The sequence below is a fragment of the Phascolarctos cinereus genome, unplaced genomic scaffold (genome assembly GCF_003287225.1).
Source record: "Phascolarctos cinereus isolate Bilbo 61053 unplaced genomic scaffold, phaCin_HiC Scaffold_7;HRSCAF=346, whole genome shotgun sequence".
Lineage (NCBI taxonomy): Eukaryota > Metazoa > Chordata > Mammalia > Diprotodontia > Phascolarctidae > Phascolarctos > Phascolarctos cinereus.
The window spans coordinates 46,382,822-46,410,372 of NW_027556180.1; the positions used below are offsets into that span (position 1 = coordinate 46,382,822).

Below are 27,551 nucleotides of genomic sequence, written 5' to 3' on the forward strand. Positions count from 1 at the left end.
GGGTGGCGCACATATATGATAGATGTCACTATGCTTTTGTCTCCTTGTCAGGGCTGTGAGTCAAGCTGTGATTATGGTAAGAGATGAAAAAGAAAAAGACATTTTACATGCCACTAGGATGCAGGCAGGGAAATGAGAGTCGGGGACCTAAGAAAGAAGAGATAAGGACAGTGGAGATAAACGGGGAAAAAAGATGGCCCAGGCGGCAGGCAGAGCTCAAGATCTTTAACATTCCTGCTTCTTTCTCAATAACACTTGGACAAGTCTGAGAGTGTAATAGTCTCCCTTCTTCCACCCTACACCCACTTTATCCCCAGGAGAAAGCTGGCATGGCTCCTGGTAACAAGCATTAAAGAGCTCATTATTCAGTGCTAGGCATTGGTAAGTTTTGGAGATACAGAGAAAGGCAGAAACAAAGTCTCTACCTCCGAGCTCACATTCTAACCCCGGACACAGGATGCACAAATAAGATACAGTGCCAAATGTGAGATCATCTCAGAGTCGGGAGACCGGGAGAGCGCTGCGGTAGAAAGTGGGATTTGAGCGAGTCTGGAGGGAAGCCAGAAGGTGGACCTAGGTGGGAGAAAAGAATTTTGGGGGGTGGGGGCAAAAAAGCATTTGCAATTAGAGAGCTCGCTATCCGTATAATAGAAATAACCTTCCTACACACTACTGCCATTTTACAGGAGTCTTCTGATTAATTAGCTAACTTTATTTAAGATAAGGCATCAAGAGCAGAGATGGTGTGTCCAGTTTGAGGGGCCGCAAATCCAGCGTTGCTGGATTATACGGTGCAGGACTTGGGAAAGGACTGAAGTGTACTGGAAAGGGGCCAGCCTCTGAAAGGCTTTAAAAACCAGAATTTTTATCTGAAACTGAGGGTAATAGGAAGTCACTCTAATTAGAGGCAGTTAAAGGGGCCAGTGGATGGACCTGTAGGCTGTCAGTTCAAATCCTGCCGCAGATCCTGAAACCCTGATCTAGTCACTTAACCCATCTGCCTCAGTTTCCTCAAGTGTGAAATGAAGACAATAGCCTGTTTTCCAGGGTTGTTGTGAAGACCAAATGAGATACTCTTTGTAAGCAGCTCAGCAGAGTGCTGGCACTTACTAGGTGCTTAACTCCTCCAGGGGAGTGGGGGTCGGGGAAGGTGTGACTTAAGAGGATCACGTAGGGGATGGATTGCTATTGCAACAGTCCAGGCCGGGGTGACAAGCTGCACCAGGGGCCATGGGAGCGGAGACACACAGTATGTCAATTATCTCAAAGAATTATTACACACTATGTGAGATGGATGCGCCCAGGACTCGAGTCAACAGGCTAATTTAACGCCTGCAGCCGTACAAGCTGGGGGCAGGTCATCTCCTCCTTGGGTGCTCTCGGGAAGACACCAGGATAAAGCCTCGCCCAGCCCGGCAGGAGGTTTCAGGCCCGTGGAGATGCGCGGGGGCGGGGCCGGGAAAGCCGACGTCGTCGGCGGAACCCCCCGCCTCGGGAGGACGCGGCATCGCCGGAGCGGTCGGCGACGGACCCAGCACACGGAAGCGTTCTCTAGAGAAGGGAGGCCTGCATTCCCCGGCTTCCGCCGCTGCCGCTGCCGGGGTTCGGCCCGTGGAAGAGAGGGCTGGAAAGATGCTTCTGGAGCTGTCAGAGGAGCACCGCGAGCACCTGAGCTTCCTGCCCAAGGTGGACTACGCCGGTGAGTGCGCGTACCCGCGTGCGTGCGTGGGGAGGGGGGCGCCCTCTCCTACCAGTTCACATGCCCTACATCACGCGCCCTGCCGCGCCCCTGCCCAGTGATTGCGCCTGCGCTCCCCCTACCGACCCTAACTGCGCCTGCTCTTTTCCAGCTTGGCGCGCCCCCTACTGATACCCCACCCTCCTCCGCCCCTTGCGCCTGCTCCTTTTCAGCTTTGTGCCCACACCGAAGTGCTCATTCAAGCCCTCTCACCCTTCGCCTAACTTGCCCCGCTCACGCGCCCACTTCCCCTTTATTTCTCGCGACCGTACCCAACCTCTCGCGCCCCTCTCCCCTTCGTTTCTGCCCCCGCCTTCTCTCCACTACCCAGTGCGCTTTCCCTTTTCCCCTCTCACTCTGCTTGCGCTTGCGTGCTCCAAACCTATAGTCGGCTCCCCCTACCTCCCCCGTCCCTGTGCTCTCGATGCGGCTACGTCCTTTCCGCTCCCCTCCTCCCTTCTTGCGCTAGCGCGCTCCCTCCCAGCTTCGCGCTACGCCCTCTCCGCGCCCCCTCTCTCGTGCTTCCGCACTCCCATCCTCGCGCTCCAGGCGCGCTCCGCTCCCCCTCCCTTGCGCTTGCGCACTCCCTCCCAGCGTCGCCCGGCAGGCCCACTGCTCCTGGTCACCGCGGCACGCCCCTTACCCCCTCCTCCCCACTCCCGTCCTCGTTCTCACGCCAACCCCCCTTCTGTGATCTCTCGCAGTGGTCGCTGAGTTCGGCCGGATCGCCCTGGAGTTTCTGAGGAGAGGTTCCAACCCGAAGATCTACGAAGGAGCTGCCAGTAAGGAGCTCGCAGCGCCCGGGTTCCTTCCGGAGGCCTGACCCTCCACAGGCGGTGTCCACGCCTCCTGGGGGTCCCCAGGCTCGAGCTGGAGGCGCTTGGGAAGCCTGCCAGGCCTCCCTCTCCCATTTTACCGAGAGGGAAACTGAGGCTCAGAGCAGATTGCGGTAGTAACTCTCGAATGAGGGTCCTTCCTGCCTCCAAATCCCCCCCCCCAGCTTCTCCTCGGAGGCCCGACTGGCTCACCTCCTTGTACACAGTGAGCACTTACTAAGTGCCTGGCAGCAGAGAGGAGGGTGCAGCTACCTGCCCCCATGGCCTTGTACACAGTGAGCACTTACTAAGTGCCTGGCAGCAGAGAGGAGGGTGCAGCTACCTGCCCCCATGGCCTTGTACACAGTAAGCACTTAACTAAGTGCCTGGCAGCAGAAGAGGGGGAAGCTTCCTGCCCCCACTCTTCTCTCTAACTGTGGTGGATGTTTATAAACCAACCTTTGCTTCCTGTGTTACCTTCATGCTTGGGGGGTAGTCCTTGGTGTTTTCTGGCCTCTTGGACCCATTTTTCTCAGCCCATGATTAGTTTGGTTTCCATTAATAGGTTTCCCAGAATGCCGCTGTCTGACCAGAAAGATTGACTCTGTTAGCATCATAATTTGGAGCTGGAAGGGACCTTAGATGGGGTTTGGTTTAAAGCAGGAAGAAACAGGCCCGAAGTGTGACCCAGAGTGTCCAGTGGCCTGCACCTAGGAAGTGCCAAACCTGGGATTGGAACTGTCTCCTCTGGTGACCAAGCCAATGTTCTTTCCACAGCTTGTGTGACCTTAGGCGAGTTTCCTCACCTCTCTGGTCCAGAGAAAGTCTGGGAAGAAACTGTACTAGACCATTTATAAGGTCCTATCTAGCTTTAAAACCCCATAAGCCATCTTGGATCCTATATCTCAGATGTCAGGTGCCCTTAAACTTATCTGAAGAAGATAGGAACAGTCAGAAAGGGAAGAGCAGATTTTTGTTAACTTTTAACCTGGCATACATTAGAACTTGAGACAGCAACGTGTAGTGTTGTGGTCTTAGGGCAGTTGGCTCTCATCTGCAGACGTTAATTAAGCACCCACTGGATGGAAAGCACTGCTGCATGTAAGGATACAACAGTAAATAATATCTCTCTCCCTATTATCCAGAAGCTTGTCAAATGCGTTTGGACTCCAGATTTGTGTCCCTTCAGCCACACCTTTATTAGATTCAGAACAACTGATGCGTGCTTTCAGGAGGAGTACTGGAGTGGGGGGAGGGGTGAGGGGAAGAGTTTATTTCATTTACAATTGGAAATAGGGCCTTTTTATGGAATTTTAATTTGGTATAAGTTGTAATAGGGCAGCTAGGTGACACAGTGGATAGAGCGCTGGGCCTGGAGTCAGGAAGACTCAACTTCCTGAGTTCAAATGCGGCCTCAGACACTTACTAGCTGTGTGACCCTGGGCAAGTCACTTAACTCCTGTTTGCCTCAATTTCCTCATCTGTAAAATGAACTGGAGAAGGAAATGACTACTCCAGTACCTTTGCCATGAATGGGGGTCACAGAGTCAGACGTGACTGAAAAACAACTGAAAGTTGCATTGAGTCGGAGGAAATACTGATGTGTGGTTTGCAGGGGAACATTTGAGAAGAAAGACTTAGTGGGATTTGGGACTAGAAGAGACCTTAGTGGGACCTCCTAGTCTTGATTGATGAGGACGCTAACTTTTTGACCAATTCATTGGTTTTAGTTAGGTTTATATCCTACCGTTTGAGACTCCAGTTGTCTGACCATGACCTTTACCCCTCTGAGACTAGTTTTGCCTCATTTGTCAAGTGTGTCTAACTCATAGTTCTTGTGGAACCCAAATGTGATGTAGTCATTCCTTTTTCAATAAGAATTTACCAAATACTGATTGTGCCAGGCACTCTGCTAGGTGAGGGGGATACAAAGAGGAAAACCTAACATTATTGATGGACCTGGAGAGGCCTTGTGTAGGAGGTGTCACTGGCTGAATCTTGAGTTCCCTCCAGAGGAGGGGTTCTGAGACCCAGAGGTGAGGAGGGAATGCATCTTGGGCATGGAAGCAAGACAAGGTATGTCATGGAGGAGGGGGATAGGCCGGTTTGGCTGAGTCAGAGTGAATAGAAGGTAGAATAATGTTCAGTGAGGTTGGCTAGGACTTTTAAGAGCTAAACAGAAGAGTTTATGTTTTATCCTAGAAGCAGTAGAAAGCCATTAGAGTTGATTAAGTGGGAGAATGACCTGATCAGATAGTGACTTTAAAGAAAGTCACCTTGGTAGCTGTATAGGAAATGGGACTGGAGTAGGGAGAGACTTGAGTCAGGGATACTAATTAAGAGACTATTACAGTAATTTAGGATAGAGGTAATGATGGCTTGAACTAAAGTGGCAGCTTTGAGTAGAGAGAAAGAGTTGGATTTGAGAGATAAGAAGATAGAAACAACAAGGTTTGGCACCTGATTGGTTTGGGGGAGTAAAGGAAAATGAGGAGTTGATAGTGCTGAGGCTATGAATCTGTAAGACTGAAATGGTAATGGTACTTTTGACAGAAATAGAGTCTTTGGGGGAGGGAACAGTTTAAGGGGAAAGATAAAGAATTCAGTTTTGGACTTGTTAAGTTTAAATGTGTCTGGGACATTCAGTGTGAAATGTCCAATAGGCAATTGGAGATTCAAGACTGAATTTCAGGGCAAAGATTGGGGCTGAATAGATAGATCCATAAGTCATCTGCAAAGAAATAATAGTTAAAACCCATGGGAGCTGATGATATATTATTGAGAGTATAGTGGGAGAAGGATAGAGGGTCTAGGTCAGAACTGTGGAAAACGCCATGTTTAGAGGACGTGATATGCATGATGATGAACCAACAAAGACTGAGAATGAACAGTCATTGAGGTAGGAGGCAAACCGGGAGAGAGTAGTGTCACAAAGGCCAGAGAGAGGAGAGTATCCATTAAAAGAGTGGTCAACAGTACCAAGTGCAGCAGACAGGTTGAGAAGGATGACCACTAAAAAAGATCATCCTATTTGACAATTTAAGATCATTGGTAACTCTTCAGAGAGCAGTTTTAGTTGAATGATGATGTTGAAAGACAGATTATGAAGGGTTTAGGAGTGAGAGAAGAGAGAGTGTGTGTTGATAGCTTTTTCAGGGAATTTGGCTTTCAAAAAGGAGAGATATATGATGTTAGTTTGAGGGGATGGTCAGGTTTAGTGACAGTATTTTAAGCATTAGGAAGACAGCAGCTTGAAGGCAAGGGAGAATAGGGAAAGGCTGAAGATTCATGAAAGAGGGATAATTGAGATTGAAATCTGCTGGAGAAGATGGGATAAAATAATAACATTTATACTATATCATTTTAAGATTCTTTACGAATATTTTAGCTTCACAACAACCTTGGGAGGTAGGGGATATTATCATTCCCATTTTATAGATGAGGAAACGAAGGCTGAGAGAGGTTAAGTGATTTGCCCAGAGTTGCACAGCTGGAGCAAGGTTAGAACTCAGGTCTTCCTGACTCCAGGTACATATTCAAACAGTTTTGCCTTTGCCAGGAGAAGGGCCACCTTTGTCAGAAACTGGGAGAAAGAAGGAGAGTGGAGGATAACACGTTATTATGAGATGAAGAGAAGAGGGAATTCACATTAAATGGTCTCAGTTTTCTCTGTAAAGTAAGAAATAAGGTCCTTAGTTGAGAGGAAGGAAGAGATGTGGGAAGCTTGAGGGGACGAAGAAAAAGTCTGAAATAACTTCTTTGGAGCGTGAGATAAGGAGCCAATTTGGAGGCAATAAAAGGACTGCCTTGCTGCAGTGAGGGCCCAGTTGAGTTTGGATAATGTGCATTTAGAATGTGCCCACTCTGCATGGCTGTGAGACTTTCTAGCATGATCCAGCAGCTTGTGAGCAAGAGCTGATGGTGGGTAGTAATTCAGAGCTGAGGTTTGTCAAGAGAAGGATGTCAGTAAGTCAGAGTGGTGAGAAACAGTGTAATAGCTAACTGTTGGGCTGATGTTGGAGGAGGAAAGTGAAGTCAGTACTTAGGGGTGAGAGGTCTTGAGGGCAAGGAAATAGTTTAAGCTTAGGTGAAGCTTAGGGAGAGGAGAGAGAATTATAGTTTATAGTTAGATAAGGGAATGTGAATATTTCCAACTAGGGAAATGGAACATTTGTAATGTTGAAATCTAGTGTGTGACCTTCTCCCATTGTGTGGCTGAGTTAGAGTGAAGGGAGTAATTTGTGGGATTTAAGGAGTCTGAGGAATCAGGAAGTTAGGGAGTTTGAGACGGTCCAAGTTCATCCTTTAGGTCCTGTGGTATAAGGGCAACATGTGGGCAGGAGAAGATGGAGAGCCAGGTACTGAACTTCTTGAGAAGGGAAGAATAAAAAGGGAGGGGTTGAAATAAGCTGCCATAATGTGGATTGGATGGAAAACTTTGGTGTGAGTAGACTTCACCCGAGCAAAGGTTGGTGAGTGAAGGAGTTAGAGAAGAGAATCTGGAAGTGACAGTGGGACACAAAGGATGTTCTTCCTCCTCCTCCAGGACCAGTGCTTGAGAAGGTCTAAGAGAAGGTAGAGCTAGTATGGATTTAGAAGCTGTGTGGAGGAAAGATTGGAGAGGTGATAGGCTTGGAGCAGGGAGGCCAATTCCAGTAGATCTGGAAAGAGGTGATGAGGGCCTGAACTAGAAAGGATGGGATGCATGTGAGCAATGGCTTGGAGGTACATTCTACAAGAAGATTTGAAGGGGGAGGGCAGAGGAGAGGACCTGAGAACCACTCTAAGGTTGCAAACCTAAGTGACTAGAAGGATGGTGTTGCCCTAGATAGTGGAGGAAAGGATGTGGGGAGGGGTGGTGTGAAGAGTTGTTTGGGCACATTGAGTTTGAGAGAGGATCATGTAGTTGGAAATGTACAGTTAGTGATAAAGGATTGGAGCTGTGAGGAGAGGTGAGGCCTGAATACATAGAGATGGGAGCATATGGGAGCTGATGAGGTCACCAAGGGAGGGGATTGAGAGAAAGAGGAGAGGGCCTAAGATGAGGCCTTGGCAGTAAACTCATAGTTAAGAGGGTGTGATATGGGCAGTGATCCAGGAAAGGGCATGGAGAAGTAGCAGTTGGGTAGGTAAGAGGAGAACCAAGAGAGAACGCTCAAAAAAAATAACCATGGAGAGGGTGGTGGATCAACAGTGTCAAATATTGCCGAAAGTTCAAGAAGCATAAAGACTTAGCTGCTGAAAGATCATTGGCAACTTTGAGGGAGTAGTGTTATTTGAGTGATGATGTAGGAACCCAGATTGCAGCAGTTTGAAGAGCGAAAGAAGAGAAAGTGGAGGCACCTCGGCTTAGCTATGTAAAAGCCTATGTAATTTACAGTTTTCATCATAATTGAAGTGAATGTAAAATTCAGGGCCTTGGATAATAGATATATGACTTAAAATTAGAAAGTAGAATGAAATTGTAAAAGGAAATATTTTACAGAAAAATAACCTACTGTATTGTGGTTGCCTTTTTCTTCTGCCCTCAGGAAAACTCAATGTTAGTAGTAACACAGTCCAGCATGGAGTTGAGGGATTAACATACCTACTCACTGAAAGCTCAAAACTCATGGTAAGGCTGAGTTGGTAAGTTGGAGAACCATTCATATTTTGTATTGTGGAGAGTTGAAAACCATTTGTATTTCACATTTCGGAAGTGGCAAGAAGCATCCTGTCTTGTGTATAATATTCCCTTCAAGTCTCTGCAGAAGTTGGAGAGGTAGATTTATGGTTGGTAAGTAGTGGTGCTATGCAAAGAAATGTCTGAATCCTAATGGAGAAGGTTGTCACCCTGGAACACCTTCTCAACCCTGTTGTGGAACGGTGTGGTTCTGACATGTTCTCCAAGTGCTTTGGGGGAAGGTGTTGGCCTTGGATCTCTGTCCGAGCCCAGATGTGATAACGGTGAAGTAAGAATGACGTATTCTGGAAAAAAGGCTGGCCTGTTTTTGTTGATTTAAAATTATCATAATTGTGAATTTTGCTGAAACAATATCATAACAATATATTTAAGAGGAAGCAGCTAGTGAATTGATTTAGTTTTCTTTCTAAGTTAATAATATATAAAACAGTAGAGAGAACTTTTCATTATGGGACATGTCATGGGTTATCAGAATTCTTTCCTCTTCGTTCCAAAAATTCAAGAAGCACTTGTGTTATTCACTCAAGCTTTGTAGGGATGGTCAGGAATTGTGATTATTATTAGTCGTGTTTTTGATTGAACACAGAATACTTTCTTAAACAAAAAGAAACTGAAGAGGTTGTATCCACTATATTTTCATATTTAATGTACGCTAATTGTTTGTTACTACATAATGCTTTCCTGTATTCTTCCAGATTTCTGAACTTGATTTCCAAGATTCTGTGCTTGTTTTGGGATTCAATGAAGACTTGAATAAATTGTTGCTTCAGCTTTATCTTGACAACAGAAAGGAAATCAGAAGAATTCTGAGTGAGTTGGCACCAGTGTTTCCCAGTTACCACAATCTTGAGTGGAGATTAGATGTACAGGTAGGATCATTTATGATGTGTTGGAGAATTAATCGTTATCCTAGGCTTATTTTCCTTTGCTTCATTCTTTAAATACCTTTACCATGTTTATTTTCAATCAGTAGTGTGTTTTGTCACATTTATTTTGAGGCTAATTTGTAAATAACTGGTAAATAGTGGCTTCAATTTTAGGTAAGCATCTTTGTGTTTTCAAATCAGGAAAAAATGATTAATATGGAACAAGGTAATTGCTAAGATTTTTAAGGTGAATGTTAAAAAAAAACAATTTATGGCAGTCTAAAAATTGTTTTGAAGATACTTGGAATATTTTGTTAGAAGGTAAAACTTTAATCAATAGAGTACTTATTTTATAGTACCAATCCAAAAAAGACTGAATAATTAAGTGTTAATTGTTTGATTCATAGAAGTAGACATGAAATTAAAAGGAGTACTCATTTGTAATGATATGTATCTTATGCATTTAAAAACATTATTCTGCTCTGGGCATGGTGGCTTGTGCCTGTAATCCTAGGTATTGGAGAAGTTGAGGCTGGCAGATCTCTTGAGCTCGGAAGTTCTGAGTCGCAGTGGGCTATGTAGATTGGGGAGACAGCAAGGTGGCTCAGTGGATAAAGCACTGGGCTTGGAGTCAGGAAGACCTGAGTTTAATCAAGCCTCAGATACTTACTTGCTTTGTAATCCTGGGCAAATCATTTAACCTTTTTTTGCCTTAATCTGACTAGAGAAGGAAATGGTAAATCATTCCAGTATCTTTGTCAAGAAAACCGTATGGACAGTATTGGAGTACTCTGGTCCGCAGGGTCAAAGAATCGGACACAACTGAGTGACTGAATCAATAAATGAATGCAGATTGGAAGCCCCTGGGAACAGGAGGACTAAGTTGCTTTAGGAGGGGCAAACCAGCCTTGGTAGAAAACCAAGAGCAGGTCAAAGCATCCTTGTCTGTTAGTAGTGGGATCAAACCCATGACTAGCCTCTGCATTTCTAACCGGTACAAGGTGGAGAAACCCAGTCTTAAAACAAAACCAAAACCATTATTCTGAGAACGAGGTCCCTAAGGTTCACTAGATTGCCAAACAGACACATACCAGAGCCACAGAGCAGGTTAAGAACCACTGGGTTAGATCCTAGAAAGTCCAGCCAGGAGAGCTGTTGTGCTTGATGTAGATGATAGGTGGCCTCCCGGTACGAGAATGACGTGAAGACGGCCATGGATGGCTCATTTGACAGGAGGGAACAGAAGGGAGCAAAGTGAAGGGAGACTTCACTTGCGCTTGCCCAGGGAAATATCCAGAGGCAGTGCAGGAACATGAATGAGGCCTGCGTCAGCCCCTTCCGCCTCTCAGTCTGCTTTTGGGTTAGAGGCAGTGGGCATTGGGAAGAAATAACGTCAGAACCTGATTGATGCCGAGGCTCGAGGTGAAGCAGAGGCAACACAGTCTGGTTTTCCTGGAGTAGTGGGGAGGGGAGTGCCTTCAAGTGCATTCATTCAAGGAAAAGGGAAAGTCATCCTGCCTGAGGGCAGCAGGCAGTAGGAGTCCTGGGATGAGGCCAGCTCTAGCCCATGTGGTGGAGAGAAGGCAGCATTAAATAGAGGGTTTGGGGTTCAGCTGAAAGGTCTAGGGGGAGAAGCTTTCCTCTGGCCTGATGATGCCATTTGTTTTGTAGCTTTGACTCCTTAAGTCACCTGACCCTTTAGATAAATGTCACGATGAAGTGGGAAGAGCGTACTTGGGGAGGCAGAGGACCCGGGTTTCAGTTTTTGCTCTGTGCTTTCACAGTCTGACCCTGCATATGTCCTCTTACCTACTGGAGCTTCTCTTCGAATGTCGAGTGAGAGGACTGGGCCAGATCTTTATTGCTGTTCCCTTTCAGCTGAAATCATGTGACCTTCAAATTTCAGCTTTGATTTTAAGCCTTGATTTCTCATTAAGCGGAATTGGGGAAATGTGCACCATTAAACACATTGATCACTTAATGACGGAGTCATATCTCTCTTCACCAAAAGAATCTTTCTTTTCTTTATTTCTCTCCTTTGCACAGAAGAAAAGTAGCTTCTTTTGAGTATTTTTAAAAAAGTGATCACTGAATGAATGTGTCTTTATTAGCAGCCGACCTGATAACAATTCCAGTCAGTCAGCAAGTATTTAGGGAGCGCTTGCTGTATGCCACCCCTGTAAGCCACATGTTGACTTAGAAAACCTCAAATTAATATTCTTTTTGTTGGATTGTATTTTTATTTATTTTGCTAAAACATTTCCCAGTTAAATTTTATTCTTGTCCAAGCAGTACTGGGGACTCCTGTGGGCAGTGAATTTGGCATCTTTGGTATAGTGGACAGAGAACTGGCGTCAGCTGGGACAACCTAGGCTCAGGCTTTGCCCCTGGCATATATTGCCTGTTTGACCCCGGACAAATCACTGAGTGTTCTGGGGAGGTCTCTGAGACAGAGAAAAGATTCTGATCTGCGTTGGGAAAGGGAGTCTCCTCACTGGATAGTTCCCTCCTTCAGTGAAATCGTTAAGGTCTGTCTCTATCCCTGTCCTATGGGCCAGGCACTGTTTGAGGTGCCGGGGCTACAAAGAGAAAAAGTAAAACGTTTCTTAAATGAAGACAGATGCCTAGCTGATTAAATAAAACCCAAGTCTAAATTTTGTAAGATGAGGATTATTGCAGTTCAGAATTGAAAATCTGTTGTAATGATTTTTATTTTTTAATGTTAAAATGCTTCAAAGAGATAACTGAGTTTTTCTTAAATTTACTTAGTTAAAACCCTTACTGAGAGATTTGAGCTGAAATGGATTCTTCCACTGAAGTAGAGGAAAATATGTCCGATGAAGAGACCAAATGGGTCAGAAGAGTAGTAACAAGATATAGAGCCTTTCATTTCTAAGTAACTGACTTGGCTCCACTGAAGTTGGTAATGAGTAAACTTTTACTACTTAATTAATGTGCAGTAGCTTATGTGGAACAAGGTAATGGTCAGCCTAGTTACTAGTGGAAAGATGCCCAGAATAAATCAAGACTACAATTTATGCCCTTGTTAATAACAGTAAATTGAATGTTTCAGACTGAGCTTCCCTGTTACTTCAGGGGTGGTCAGCATTAGACAGCCTAAGAACATATTATTCTTGTTTAAATTAACTCTGTCATGTGTCTTCTGTGGTTAAATAGAGAGAGCTTTTAATGTGTGCTGTCTTTCATTAACTTAACGTAAAAAAGTTAGTGTCAAATAAGATCATTTTCTATTTTATATCCCTTATCAAGTTACCCTACTCCTTCCACCTTGATGTATAGCCCACCAAATGTAAATACATTTCTAAAGTTGGCCCTGATGCATTTAATTTTTTTAAAAAATTTTCAAATTATGAGAAAGTGTTGTAGGGAGGAGCAAAATAATTTTTCCTCTTAGAAAAGCAAGGTTAAATATGGTACTTTGTGCTATTAACAGTTATCTTTGCTATTTTCCTGCATCCTACAGCTATATGGGTATGACTGAGCTTTTGTCTCAGAATAAATTAATAAATTAAAAGTACAATAACATGTTTTATTTGACTCTGAAATTTACCAAAGGAAGTAATGAGATAGTATGATATAGAAGGGATATTGGTACTTGGGTTCAAGTCTCGGATCTGTTATTTACTATCTGCGTGACCTTTGAAAGTCACCTTGTCTCCTGGGCCTCATTTTTTGCTTAGGAGGTTTACTCAAATGATCTTTGGGTTCTTTATTAGCCTTAAATCTTATGGTTATTAAGAACAGTTTGGTATATATCCACTCAGTCAAAATTTTCCAACCAATTCAGATCATGGTGGCTGTTGTATACTAGCCCCTAGGTCATTCCCTCTCTTTTCTCAAAGAGTTCAGCACCTGGCTCACCATCTTCCTTTCCTCAACTCTTTCACATCGACGATGCTCCCTCAAGCTCCCTGAACTCCAAATTCTGTAGGCTTCTTAAATCTCATGATCTGTTTCATTCCATCTCAGCCACACTTAGGAATTGTCACGTACTAGATCTCACTGTTACCCATAAATATACCACTTTCTTGGTTAGAAACTCTGATATTCCTCTATCTGAAAATGACCTCTTAGTCCATCTCTTTTTATGCCTCACCTCTCCTAAGCCTGTTCTTTACCAACATCAAGGCATCTAATTCTCCTACCCCGAAGTATTTTTTCATGACATCACCCCTACTCCAACTTCACTTTCCTCCCTTTCTAGTCTGAACCCTCTAGTTAGTCATTGCAATTCTGTACTGAACTCTATTCAGGAAATCCCTGCCCTTCTCCTGCTGCTGATCATCTCTTGCCATGCTTCAGCACTGGATTACTCTCACCACTGTGTGCCTCCTCCACTCTTACTGACAAGCTACTGAATGGAGCCAGAGGAAGTCTTACAAGCATGCTGACTGGGAATATTCTAAGTTCATGTGATCCAAAATCAATTGGACCTTCCTAACAGCGTGGCAGTCCTATTATTCTTCCCTAATTGGTTCCGTAGTTCGCGCTCCACAGAAGCTATTTGAAATCCCTTTCTCAAGCCTCTCATGCCTCCTCTCCTGTCCTCTCCTCTCCTCTCCTCTCTCTTAGATGAGGACCTTGTTTTACAGAAAATATTGAGACCATTTGTAGGGGCTTCTACTTCTCCTGTTCCCTTTATCTTTTTTTTTTCCTTTGGCTAGGCAGTGGGGTTAAGTGACTTGCCCAGGGTCACACAGCTAGTTAGTGTTCTGTGTCTGAGGCGGGATTTGAACTCAGGTCCTCCTGACTCCAAGGCTGGTGTTCTATCCACCGTACCACCTAGCTGCCCCTATTCCCTTTAATCTTAAAACCCCTTAACATCATCCTCCATTCTTTCCATTCACCTGGCTTCTGATAAGAAGTGGCCTTTCCTGCATGGACAGCCCTTCTGTGTATGTGTTTTATCCCATCCCCTTATGTCTTCTCTGTCAGATTGCATCCTCAGTCATCCCTGCTCTCACAGATCTTCATCCTTTTCCCCGCCCACTCTCTCCTCCTAAGTCTCTGGATTTTTGTAACAGTGTTACTCCTGGTTGTCCTCCTTTGCCATCCCCTTTGCTGATTTATCATTCATATCATGTCCCATAACTATGGTGTTTCCCAAGGTTCTATTATAGACCCTCTTTTCTTTCTACATTCTCTCAGTCTAACTATCACTCTGATGCAGACGTGTCATAGAGCTGTTTATCTAGTCCCAGTATTTCCCCTGAGCTTTGGCCCCCCAACCCCCATCACCAGTTGCCTCTTGGCTATGCCATCTAAACTCAACATGTCCAGTAGTGAACTCGTTATCTTCCTTCCCATGTCCCAAGCCTGCACCACTTACAGACTTCCCTATTTCTGTCAAAGCTGTCACCATTCTTCCTGCCTCCCAGGTTCATCACCTCAGGATCAGCCTTTATTCTTCATTGTTCCTCATCCCACATATGCAGTAATTTGTCGAATCTTGTTGTTTCTATGTCTTCCACATCTCTTACTGTTGACTCCTCGCCACTCACGTCACACTCACTTTAATTCAGGGCCTCTGGCCCAGATTATTGATAGAATTTTATTAATTAGCTCCAAGAAAGAAAGAATTATGTTGGGGGATATGTGTATAGTTAGAGACATGACTGAAAGTGAATGGAAATGGCGGAAGTCAAATTACCTGATTCATGGAACCATATAAAATGCATTGGATCTCTGGCTTTTAAATTATGATAAAAATTCAGGGAAATTATTTTATAAAACATTGTGTGCAGAGTTATTAATATGTTAATATAATGCCCCTTTGACATATGCCATGGTTAGTCATATAGTTAAGGGGTTACATTTTTGAACATGGCCAGTGTGGGAATGTAATATTACTTGATTATGCATATTTCTTATTAGACTTCTGTTTTTCTGTTCTCTTTTTGGAAGGGGGGGGGAAGGAGGGGTTGGAGAGAGAAAAAATAATGCTTGATTATTGAAAGAAATTCAATTAAAAAATTAAGATGTAGTGTGCCTAAGGAATTCAACACAGTATTCTCTAGCTAGGTATCCTGAGAATTCCCAATTATCAGTGTCTCTTCAGTACCTACTGAAGAAAATTCAAACTCTTTACTTACAAATCTACTTTTAACAACCCAAACTTCTTGCCAACTCTCAAGTATCTAAAATAGTACTCTCAAATCATCTTCACTAAAGCCATGTTACATTATCATTACTGTATTTATTGCGTATTTGTTACGTGTAGGAACTGTGCTAGGTGCTAGGGATACAAGAAAATGGTGTAGGATATAGTACCCGCCCTCCAAGTATTAGCAAACTATTTGAAGAGATGAGAGATGTAGAAACAGGATAATACTAGGCATGGTGTATTCTAAAAGAATTAGAAAATTTCATCAGCTAAAAGAAATTTGGATTTGTAAGCCTTCTGGCTGAATTCCCATCATTTTATAGTTTAGAGAGCTCTGAGACTTGTGCCAAGCCCAAGGTTGTAAACTCAGACTGTTTCTGACTATTTTAGCATAAAAATTTTACCAAGTGTATACGTTGTGCTCGCTGCTTTAGAGTAGGACCAGTAAACTAAAAGAGAATGACGCAGAGCTGGCTTAAGAACTATTCAAGGGAGAGAAAAAGGGCAAAAATAACAGTTGATCATGTGTCTTCTAGGGAAGAGATAGAAAAATTAAAAAGCAGATAGAGTTATGAATAGTTTAATAATTTATAATGATGACCTTAAGTCATCAAGAAAAGTGATATTCTTAAGATTAAAAGCAAAAGAGTAATACATTTCTTTGGAGAAACATGTTAAAATGTAATACTTTTGAAGAGACTACAGTTACCTGGGAATTTCCCTTACGTCAAAAATCAGCTTCACATGTGCAAAATGAGGGAAGCATTGCTGGATAGCAGTTCATCTGAAAAAGATCTGACCAGTCTAATGCTTCACACTCCTTACAAGTCAGTGGTGTGGCATGGCAGCCAAGAAAGCAAATGTGATTTTAGCTTGTACTAGGAGACGTAGAGTGCCTAGGAGTGAGGAAATGATAGAACCTTAGTATTCTTCTCTGGCCAGACTATAGTTTAGGTAGGTGTTGATAAGTCCTTCCGAGGACACCAGGATGGGGAAGGGCCTTGCATTCATGCCGTGAGATAATTGTTGGAAGAAATGGGGGGGGAGGGTAGGAGGGGTCTTTATTCTGGATAAGGTTCATGGGGGGACATGATAGCTATTTTCAAGTATCTGAAGAGCTGGGAAGTGAAAGAAAGATTAGACTTGTCCACCTGAGCCTCAGAAGACTGAACTAGGAGCAGTTGGTTGAAGGTTTAAAAGAGGCAAATTTAGGTAGTTAGCACTATCCATCCATTAATAGAATGGTCCTTCTCAGGTCAGGCATAGTGGAGTCTTCTCCTGTAGGTCACGTGATAGAGCATAGACATCAGACACTGGACTGATGACAAGCAGTTGACCAGGATCTTTATGTACGCTTCAGTGGCCCCATTCTATGTGAGTTTGACAGCACTGGTGTAGAGGAAGCCTTTTTTCAGGTAACATTTGAACTTAGGTGACCTCTAATCTAATGTCTCTTCTAACCTTGAAGTAATTTCTGTCTCTGCTTGAAGGCCTTAAGAACCAAAGAATCCTCAGGGTGTTTTGATGTCCCATTCCAACATTTTACCTGCTAGACAGTTGATTTCTTTATGTCCAACTAAAAATTCATCTGTTTTAGTTTAAGCCAGTTTTCTCTTGTTCAGTTCTATACAAAAACAGAATAAAAGAATGGATTGACATATCCCTCATTAAACACACAATCCTTCATGAATTTGAAGGACACTATTGTTGCCTCTTATTCCTCTTTTCCTAGACTAAACCTCCCAGTTCATTTAATTTTCTCATTAGATTGACTTTTAAAATTTCTTTACTCATATTTGGTCTATATCATTATAGTATTACTTTATGGACTTTCTGGAGTTGTTGGTAGGATCAAATAATTTATTTCAAAATGTTAATTTTAAATACTTGGGAATGAAAAGATTGCTAAATGTTTTCTTGTGTATATTTCGCATTCATTTTGATATGTATGGAATGTTTAATTCTGCTTCCCTTCCATTTCAACGTCTAGCTTGCTAGCAGATGTCTGAGACAACAGATTAAACCTGCATTGACTCTAAAGCTGCACCTAAGTCAGGATGGAGAGCATAGCAGCCAGGTTTTGCAGACTGACCCAGCTACCTTGCTGCACTTGATCCAGCAACTGGAACAAGCGTTAGGAGAAATGAAAACAAACCACTGCAGGAGAATTGTGCGAAATATCAAGTAGTGTTGGATTTGCATTGTAAATCTGTTCAAATGATTTATAAAGCAACGTGAATGAGCAAGCATTGGTCAGAATTCTTTTTTCTTGTAGTTGAGAGGGTTAAACATCTGAAATAGATGGACTTTGTTTTCCTCTGCCATAAAGCTGATGCATTAATTAGAAGCTAAAGTTCCTTCCTGTGCCCAGCTTTTTAATGGTACAAAGTGAATTTTGTTTTATATAAATAAATGTGTATGTATGATGACAGGTCAACTGGAAATGAATTTATATTCATGGTTTCTGTACATATTAATGTCTTCTAGAATATCTTTTGACTTTTTTGAACTTATAATTGTTTTTCATTATTTTCCTTATGCCCTGATACTAAAAATTGTATTTGAATTACATCTAAAATAAAAATACATGATACCTTAATTATTCAAAATTAAAGTTTTCTTTTAAAGAAACTCATAATGCTGACTTGAGATGTAAAATTTTCAGAATATTGTAGATTGATGAAAGTTCCTATGTTGTCCCTCAGTAAGGGTGATCCTACCTTTTTTCCTTGTTTCCAGCACATTTGTAAAATGGAAATAGCATTGCTATAACATCATTATGGCCCTAAGTCATTATGTATCATTTATTATACTTTGAATTCTTCCAAGTACTTAGAAATACCTTAAAAAATGTACGAAACTGCATTATAATGGAAAGAAGACTTCATTTGAGGCCAGAAAAACTTGCCTGGGTTAAGTCCTAGCTCTGACATTTAGTAGTAATTAGTGAAAGTGATCTTGGGCAAGTCATGTCTCTCTGAACCTCCATTTTTTCTAATGTAGTTCTAACCATCTCATGGAGTTATTGCTTCTATTGCACTTGATGGTTTACAAATGACTGTCCTCAAAACAATTTTGTGAGGTAGGTGACACTATAGTAGTATTCCATAGCCTCAAAGAGGTGCCCAGGCTGGCACAAGCATCAGAATTGGCCTCCTGACTCTTGTAACCACATCAGGGTACTGCCTGTGACGTAATTCACATTTATGTAAGTGCATCAAAGTTTAAAAAGCATCTTCCTAGCAACAACCCTATGAGGTAAGTACTGCAAGCATTATTACCCCATTTTACAGATAAAAATGTTAAGTAACCACCCTTTTGTGGAGGTGGGAGGTCCACTGGTCTTACACGTTACACATGGTCTTTTTTGATTTTTTCAATGGATAGATTAGTTGTGCTGATTTTTTTTTTCTCTTAAAAAAATACCATTTGTTACATGGGTTAGCTCTCTAGGAGGGGCAAAGATACTTGAGATAGCTATGATGATGTAAGAAACAAGATACCAATAAAACCTTTAAAAAAGAAAAAAAAATGTTTGGTAACTTGCCTTTGGTCACATAGCTAGTAAGTGTACTGAAACTTAAATTCAGATCTTCCAACTTTAAAACCAGTGCTCTTCCACTACTAACATATATATACATAACTTTGTAAATTGTAAAGGAGGTCAATACTTGAGGACTTTGAAGTATCTATCCTTCCTTTGGTGTTGGTGGACAGTGTCCCCACGAGGAATGCAAACCCTTTCTGCCTCAATAGACCGTCTTTGTGAGTTTTGTCAGCCTCTGAACACTGATTCTCTGGTTATTGGATGACATACATGTCGTTTTTTACTAGGCTTCAGTCAACCTCAAAATAAGAGGCAGGAGCAGGACAGCCGAGTCTTATTTATCTTCATGCATTGCCAGTGGAAAATATTTTTTTTCCTCTCACGTGCTTATAGAATATGCTTGTTTCCATTGTGAGTATGTACCCAGAGAATGTATGTTTATTTTAATATTATTTTAACAATTGTGATTAGAAATCATTAAAGAGCAGGAATTATTTGATAGCTACTTTAACAGCAAAGTTCCTTGATAACTCCCAGCTGTGTTTGAAAAGTAATCATTATAGGGGCAGCGAGGTGGCGCAGTGGATAGAGCACTGGCCCTGAAGTCAGGAGGACCTGAGTTCAAATCCGGCCTCAGACCAAACACTTGAACTTACTAGCTGTGTGACCCTGGGCAAGTCACTTAACCCCATTGCCTAGCCAAAATAAAAAAACAAAAAAAAGAAAAATAATCATTATAGCATGTAGTAATAGTACGTTATAGTAATAGTATATTACATATACATGTAATAGTATACATGACCAAGCCATGTCAAACAAAAATAACTCCGTCCACGACTTGTATTTGTTCGCCTGTAGTTGAAGTTCAACAGGACCAATCCTATGCAAAATTTCTCACCAGTCTCTTCTTTTTTGTTTGCCTTCCCGTTATCTAGCCCCTTCTTGCTCTCCAGATCAGAAAGCATCTGTTTGTTGTTTTTCCAGTTGTCTTTTTGCGTCTTCTTCCCCAGTTCAGTGACAGCTCTTTTGAGACCTTCAGTTGCTCTTGCCAGGTAGAGAAATGAATGTATCCTTTTGCCACTGGCTTGTTTTAGGACTTCAAATACATCCTGCCCTAATCTAGGTCAGCCAGCAGGCCCTGTCTTCTTCCTACCTCAGTGTGCTTAGGACCCTCTTTCCATCTCTGCGCCCCAAGATTCTTGAGATTGTTCTGTCAGCAGTGTGACATATAAGTTAACGTTTTTCACGTTTTAACATCATACTTGCTCTTTGTCGGTGTCCTATAACATCTTGTTGCTTTCTGTCTTTAGTAATGAGGTTTGACAAAGAAGTGTGGTGTTGGAATCCCTCTTTGCTAAGAGAGGTTTTACTGTATTGCAAAGCCATTTTGCAACCATAAGAACCTAACTAACACAGTCAGAGGTAGAACAGAAAGGATAATTTGGGCTTTGTGACTAGGTAGTGTTCTCTTAGGCCGTGATTCTCAAACTTACTTAAGGAATGTTTTTGAAATCCAACACAATCTCAGTTAGCTTTTACAATTGAACTTGGCATTTCTCATCCATCAATACATATATACATGTAATACTTATAATAATACACATCATTTTCCTTTTCACGGGAACCTGAAGAACCCATCTACCATTCTGCTATTTATAGGTACAGTTGCACCAAAACCATTCATTATCTATCCTGTTTTTAAGTCTCCAAGAACAATGTAAAATAACCTTAGAGTATTTCACAATCTTTATATTCAAAAAGTTCTTTCTGCTATCTAACTGATAGCCATGACATAATGTAAGTTCATATTTTCCATCTGTTGTATGGAATATCCCTATATGTACTAAAATCTACCCAGATTACTCTTTTTAAGGCTGAATCATCTCAAGTTTCTCTAATCCTTTTTCCTTTGTATATAATACAGCAACACATTCCTCTCTTAAGCATTTCTTCCTCCAAGAGATCTCATTTGAATTCCTTCCCTGACAGAAGCACTGAGTGGGATTAAGTCTTCCCCCCACTTGAGCTTGAGAAGTTGGGTTAAGCTAGACTGATTCCACCTCTTTTTAAACTATTTAACCTATTGTAATATCTCAGTCACTTTCTTTCAAAAAGTGAGTATTTGCTTCAGCAGCCCTTACACGTTAAGAAAAAAAAAATGTCCTCCCGTGGCCAACTGTACTAGCTAAGTCTAGGAGGCCAGTGATGTTTGAGTGTAAGAGTATAGTCTTAAAAAAAAAAGTATAGTCTTTTTTCCCCTAGCCTGTATAAGGCTAATACAATATGCTTATGAGCATAATTCAGAGAAAATGGTGATAAACTTAGTAATAAGAAGAAACAGGGGAGCCAGGTTTGTAATGTTTAGTTATTATATTTTTGCACTACCATCCTCCCGAGGAACTCAAAAGAACTTAAGTATTTTTGTTAATTACAGGTCTAGAAGACTCTATGTGGCATAAAAGTAAAAATAGAAAAAGTAGTTTAGTTTCCATTATGGGCTTAATGCTGGAGAGTACAAACATCTGTACAAACAAAAACTTAGGCTTAGCCCTGTCTGGGCTCTGAATTGTTTGTTTTTAATTTTATAGTTAGACTTTTGACATTTTAAACCAAAGCCATTGTTTCTGACTCGTAGGATAAAAGGTGATGCGTTTCCAACAGTTACAGTGCAAATGGTGTTGCTATAATTAGGACTGTAACTAGGTGTGTACAGTCTTTTATGCGCTTATTAGTGATCAAATGCACATTCCTTCAGTCACGCTGGAGCCTTGTATAACGTTTTCTTCTTGCAAAGATGAGACCGTTATTCATTTTCATCTCTTGCTGTTGTGCACAGAGCAGTCCCTACAATAACCAACCAGAGAAAAAATGGAGAAGAAGGCATTTTTGCTCTTTCACCAACCATAAAAGGCCTTTCTCTTTGATTCAGAGACAAGGCCATCATCTACCCATCTCTATTTATGTTGACGAGAAAAGCAAATTAGACAGTACTCTTCCTGATACATATTGAAGATTCATTTAAAACAAACAAAAAAACCACAATTATTAAGAGCACTTTTTGGGACTGAATGCCCTACAGAATAAGGGATGAAGTCCTTACCTTTTGGGATTTTCCAGACTTAGAGCCAGACCAATAATCTTAACAGTTTAGTCTAAAGGGAATGAGAGTGCAGAAAGGGCCTTTTGCCCAAGGAGAATTCCTGTAGTCTCATATCAACTAGAGCTGTTTTTCTTCCAAGTCCAACCCTTCAAGGATCCTTTCATATTTCTTTCAGGGCTGAAACACCCATGTGATTCAGTGTCCAGAGCTGTGCAAATGTTGTGGGAAGGCCAAATAGAACTACAATGTGTTTCACACTTACTATGAAAGAAGAGAATTCAGTTCCACTTTTTTATATTGGAGTGGGGTACCTTGAGGTAAGCGGAGTTGTGATGGGAAAAGCAAATTGTGTTCTCGTTTACCTGCATGCCAGTATTGTGATTGTCACAATTCCAATGAGAAGTGGATGCCTGTGGTTATGAAGGAATGTGCTTAGTTCACGGAACCCAAAGGTTTCCCAGTTAACTAAAAGAGTAAAGACAAACCAGATTAAAATTCAGAGCATAAGGAATAGAATCCACCACAGGCCATTGAACCTGACTGGGATAAGTGTGAATGGTTCACATATCACAGAAGGTTTTGTTTTACAGGTTACATGACAAACTGTGTTCAATGCTGCAGAATAATTAAATGGTCTGTAATCAGTCTTCTCGTTTGATGTATTGGTGGGTTTTGCAGAACTTAAATTTTCTTTTTTTATCTTTGTCACGAGGCAAAGTTTGCTAGATTGAGGAAGGGAAGGGGGGGATATATTTAGAAATTAGTATGATTTAAAAATTAATCTATTAAGTGGTATTATTTACTTTTAGAGATTCATAATTCATTATCAAGGAGCTAGTGGGAGGGAGAAGGCAAGGAGGGTCATGAGTAATAATTCTTTGCCACTCAAGAAAAAAATTAATGTCCTTGAACATTAGGGAGGTAATGTGGTTTAATGTCAGGAGCTCTGCCCCCAACATAGGAGGACCTGGTTTCAAGTGCTGATACTACTTGTATGCCCTCAAGTCACTTAACCTCGAAGGCCACAATTTCCTAATCTACAAAATGAGTGGTTTGGATGAAATGGCTTCTGAGTTCCCTTTCGACTCTTAGATCTGGTCCTATAATCTGTGTTCCATTTTTCAGGCTAAAATGGTTTTGTTTTACTTTGTGTGATAGCAAAATGGCCTGTCCAGATTTCAAGATTTCAAGTCTCATTAAAAAAAAAATCCTGTCTATTGTTTTCTTTTTTTGGTCTTCCTTTAGATAATATCAAATTCCCTGGCTTTCTTCTGAATGCTGTCTCTCCATAAAGCTCTCTGCCAATCCTTTCCTGCTAAAGCCTTTTGCTCTTCATGAAGTCAGTGATTTATTCTTATTCTTGGAATTGCTCTGATGTATCTTTATTTTTTTTTAATTTTATTAACTTATTTTGATTTATCAACAATCACTTCCATATGCTTTTGAGGTGAAAATTTTTCTCCCTCTTCCCCCCCCCCCAAAGACTGCGCAGAGTCTGATATAGGCTTTGCATTTACATACCCATTAAACATATTTTCACATTAGTAAAGTTGTAAATAAAAATTAAAACAATAGGAGGAACCATCTCTTATGTATCTTTAGAAAGTTGGAAGGTAAATCCTTTGGTAGATACCCTTTGAAAGACTTCATAAAGCATTTCTAGGGATGACGTTTTATTATTCTCTTCGCAGATAAATGTTATAAAAGACAAAGCAGAGTTTCTCTTAGGTAAGCTATAGGGCAAAGTTATTCTCCAGTTGGCTGAGTATTTTATTTTTTTACCCAATTCAAACATTATACTAGGCAGAATGCCAATCAAATTCATTATTGGAGCAGACTTAGATGAAACCAGGTCCAAAGAAAATGAGATTAGTATCATAGCCATCTGACTATGCTATAACTTTCCAAAATCCATCCTTTTACTGGCCTTTGGAACATTATTTTTCTTGCAGATTACATAAAACAATGCAGTAGTTGATACCTCCAAGCTTTATCTGGCTTATTTTTTTAAATAGACAAACTTTTTTTTTTTTAGTTTCAGTTTTCAACTCCAAAAAGTCTGCCAGTAAAAATAAAGAGTGGTTCTGGGGTCATTTGGAAAGAAGCAGGAAAAAAAGCCAGTAAATATGGCTTTTGCTTTTTTGAGTTTTGTTTTTTTTTCTTCACGTGTTCTATTATTGTTTGTCAGAGCAGTATGATGTAGTGGAGAGCTAGGCTCAGAATCAGGAAGACCTGGGTTCAGGTCCTGATGCTCTGTGACTCTAGATAAATAAATCTTTTTCACTTCTCGCTGTTCTAACTTCCTAATACTAAGCAGCTGAGAGAATCACTTCTTGACTAAGGAGTCCCCTATACTGATGAAATTACAGGTCCTGTCTCTTTTTTTAAAGTTATTGTTGTTTTGGTAAAATCTTCATTAGTTTTGCTTAACATTGATAGAGAACCAAAGATTGGAAATTGATTTTTGCTCAAAATACCTGTAGATGTTGTCAATCCTAAGAGTGTCCTTAAATTTACTTGTGCAAAGCAACAGTGGAGGAATTTATTCATGTGATATTTTAAGACAGCATTATAGGAAGGGACACTGCTGAAATTAACAGAGGAAAAAATCTTCTGAGATTATTTTCCCTAGTCCTAGAAGCAACACTGCCCAAGGTATGAGTTAGCTGTTACCTGTCCTCGAAATAAAAACTTTGCTAGGTTGGTTGATGCCACTGGTGCCTGTAAACAAAATCTTTGAGACTTTGTCTTCTCCAATGAGCATATAGAACCTGCGAAATAATTCAAACCATTCTTCTGCTTTGGAATTTGTTTAGGGCCATTTTTTACAGGTATTTGGAGGGGTTTGGGGGAGAGCTCAAGCAAGTCACTCCTTTTACTCTACCATCTTGGCACCACCTCCCAAACCATTCTTAAAGGGAGGTAGAACTTAGTGATAGAATGATAAAATGTCATTGAGAGTAAAATAATTAAATGTCAGCAAAAAATCTTGTTAATTCAATTTAGAGAGCATTAATTGAACACTTACTAAATGACAATCACTATTCTAGTTCTTCGAGGTACCAAGACAGCAAAACAATCCCTTTCTTCAAGGAGAGTGGACCTCAGAACCAGGAAGAACTGGTTCTGGTTCTTTTCTGCTAGGTGGCATCAGCTAATCAACAAATATTTATTAAGCACTTAGTATGTCCCAGATATGCCAAAAAAAAGCCTGACTTGTATCATTACTGTATACTGCTAGACTACATGGTGGTCTTGATTCTAATTCCAAATTTCTTGGAATAATTTTGAAGCCAATATTGGAATGGAATATAAAAAACCCTACACAGATGAAAAAAAAAAGGCTGATTCAGTGGTTTTGTCTGCTGAACCACTTTTTGCTATTAGCTGGGAAAAGGGAGAGGCCATCATCCCTCAAGGTTGGTTCACCAAAGTCTTGGACATTGACGTAGTAGAGGAACAAATCTGAGGCAGGCTGTATATAGTGCCCTTTTTCTTTCTGTCCTGGACTCCTTTCCTTGAACGTGGACAAACCCAGCTCTACCACAAACCTGCTTCCCTTTGGAAGCATTTTATAAACCATGCAATTTTCCTTTCCACTTCAAATATAAAAGCTAGCTTCAGAGTAGGGCCATTTGGGAGCACTTTCTTAAAATTCTCTATCTTGTTATTTATTTAAACATTATTGGAAAATTTCAGTCAAGATTGCAAGACTTTGGGAAAAGTCAATAGTTCTATGAGAGAACTATAAGCAGGGAGAAACGTAAGCTCAACAAAAGGGGTGTGTATGTGAATAAAATTTTATAAATGAATTATGTGAATAAGGTTATTACTCTTTGAGAAGTTTTGCAAAACCAGGTTGTTATTCTGTGGCCCGAATGAGAACGCATGCCCATTGAAGCACTTTGCAAGTACCATATAAGTCAAAATATTAGTAGTATTCTAATAGAACATATGCATTCAACTTGACTATTTGGCTGCACAATCCTCTGCACGTAGGAGCCACTTGATAAATGTTTGTTAAATGGAATGATTTGCTTAGCATCTTTTCACATTTTTCTCATTTCCTGCCTGATCATTTATTTCCTGTTTTACTTATGAACCTTTAAAGTTTTTAATCATGTGGTTTTAGGGAAATTGGGCCAATTTTGGGCCTGATGACTAACTAGGGAGAAACTTTTGTGGATTTGGGGTCTGTTAGTTGACAGTATAGTCAGAAAAGGACTGGGTAAAGGGGAATTAAGTTAAGCTCCATCCTACTCCATTGGATATTATTTTAGGAAAAGAGAATGAAAGCAGAATTTTCAGAAACAGAATCATATGGGACATTGCCTGTTGCTGGATGAGTTTGATAGGAATATTAGAAAGTGACTCTCAAGAAGTAGTTACCAGATGGGAATGCATTCTTTTGTTCCTTTGGCATTAGCCACTCTGTCTCTCCTAGACTTTTCCTCACTTTCCAGAACTAGCCTGTCTCTCTTTTTCTTTCTTCCCTTTCTTAACATCTCTCCCATACCTCCCCTCTCCATTTACACAGTCACCACCCTTAGTTAAGGCCCTCATCGCCTCACTTCTGTATTATAACCATGACCTAATTGTTCTCTCCTCACTCCAATCCATTTTCCACAGGGCTGCCAAAGTGATTTTCTGTTTTTTAACATTGGTCTGACCTTGTCACTTTGGCCCAACCCCAACCCCCCTACATTTTCAAACTCCAAGAGCTCACTATTGTGTCTATGATTAAATATAAACTATTTTGTTTGGCATTTGAAGCTCTTTACAGCTGAACTCCATTGTACCTTACCAGCCTGATTGCATCTTACCAACCTCTACAACCCAGCCAAACCGGCCTTCCTCCTCTTCATACCCAGTGCCCCATCTTCTCTCTCCTTGACTTTGTACTAGATTTCTCCCATGCCTAGAATTTGCTTCTTCCAACTCAGCTCGAGTGCCCCCTTCCTAGTGCCCCCAAAGCTAGCACCTTACCCTCCAAGGTTATCTTGTGTGTATTTTATATGTATCTATGTATGTGACTGTGCCCTCCCCTTTGGAATATGAGTTCCTGGAGAGCAAGGGCTGATTCTGTTTTGTCTTTGTATTCCCAGCACCTACCACAGTCCTGGGCACATAAGTGCTTAATAAATGTTTGCCTATCTATTTATTGATTCAGGTTTTAATTTTGTTCCTCTTCTTCTTAATACCAACTCCTAAACTCTCCCTCTCATTTTTGTTACTGTTCTTATCTCAAACTCAAACTTAGTATGTCTATGATACAAACAGTCTTAACGAGGGCCCTGCTACATATGCTAGGGTAATTTTTCCCTAAGGTACCACCTCAGGCAGTTTAGGCCACTTCTTTTTTCTCAAGAGATAGTGGAACTTTCCTTGGTTGGCCCAGAGGCCTGGCTCAGTCAGGTTGTTGACATTGCTTCCTGTTCGCATGAGAACAAAAGGCATGAGTAGCTGCTTCTGACTGGACCAGTATCATGACTAACACAGGAAGCTGTGCTCCACTGAATCAATGGGGCATCCTCACAAAATATCCTTGTTGAATGTTCTTCCTCTGTTGGGCTATGTAAATGTCCATTTGTTCATTGTTGAGTGATCTACAAGTGTCTCATTTCCTTCCAACATCAGACCGAAACTATCAGGGAATGGGCCTGAGTCAGGCTTGGCCC

The 27,551-nt window shown here is 41.3% G+C and overlaps 1 protein-coding gene across 1 annotated transcript; it reads left to right on the top strand.

Annotated features, from left to right (window-relative positions):
• The first annotated feature begins 1,474 nt into the window (after nucleotides 1-1,474).
• COMMD2 (COMM domain containing 2) lies at nucleotides 1,475-17,825 on the top strand. Its single transcript, XM_020980907.2, has 5 exons — nucleotides 1,475-1,699; nucleotides 2,443-2,520; nucleotides 8,085-8,167; nucleotides 8,932-9,105; nucleotides 17,217-17,825. Exons 1-5 carry the CDS (start codon nucleotides 1,633-1,635, stop codon nucleotides 17,412-17,414), a joined length of 600 nt encoding a protein of 199 aa, XP_020836566.1. The 5' UTR covers nucleotides 1,475-1,632; the 3' UTR covers nucleotides 17,415-17,825.
• Nucleotides 17,826-27,551: the final 9,726 nt, after the last annotated feature.

Bases quoted from the DNA above. Each gene is read 5' to 3' on its own strand.
- COMMD2 (XM_020980907.2), top strand. From the start codon at position 1,633: ATGCTTCTGGAGCTGTCAGAGGAGCACCGCGAGCACCTGAGCTTCCTG. The intron at 8,168-8,931 runs GTAAGGCTGAGT...GTATTCTTCCAG, and splicing joins CTGAAAGCTCAAAACTCATG to ATTTCTGAACTTGATTTCCA. The intron at 9,106-17,216 runs GTAGGATCATTT...TTCAACGTCTAG, and splicing joins AGTGGAGATTAGATGTACAG to CTTGCTAGCAGATGTCTGAG.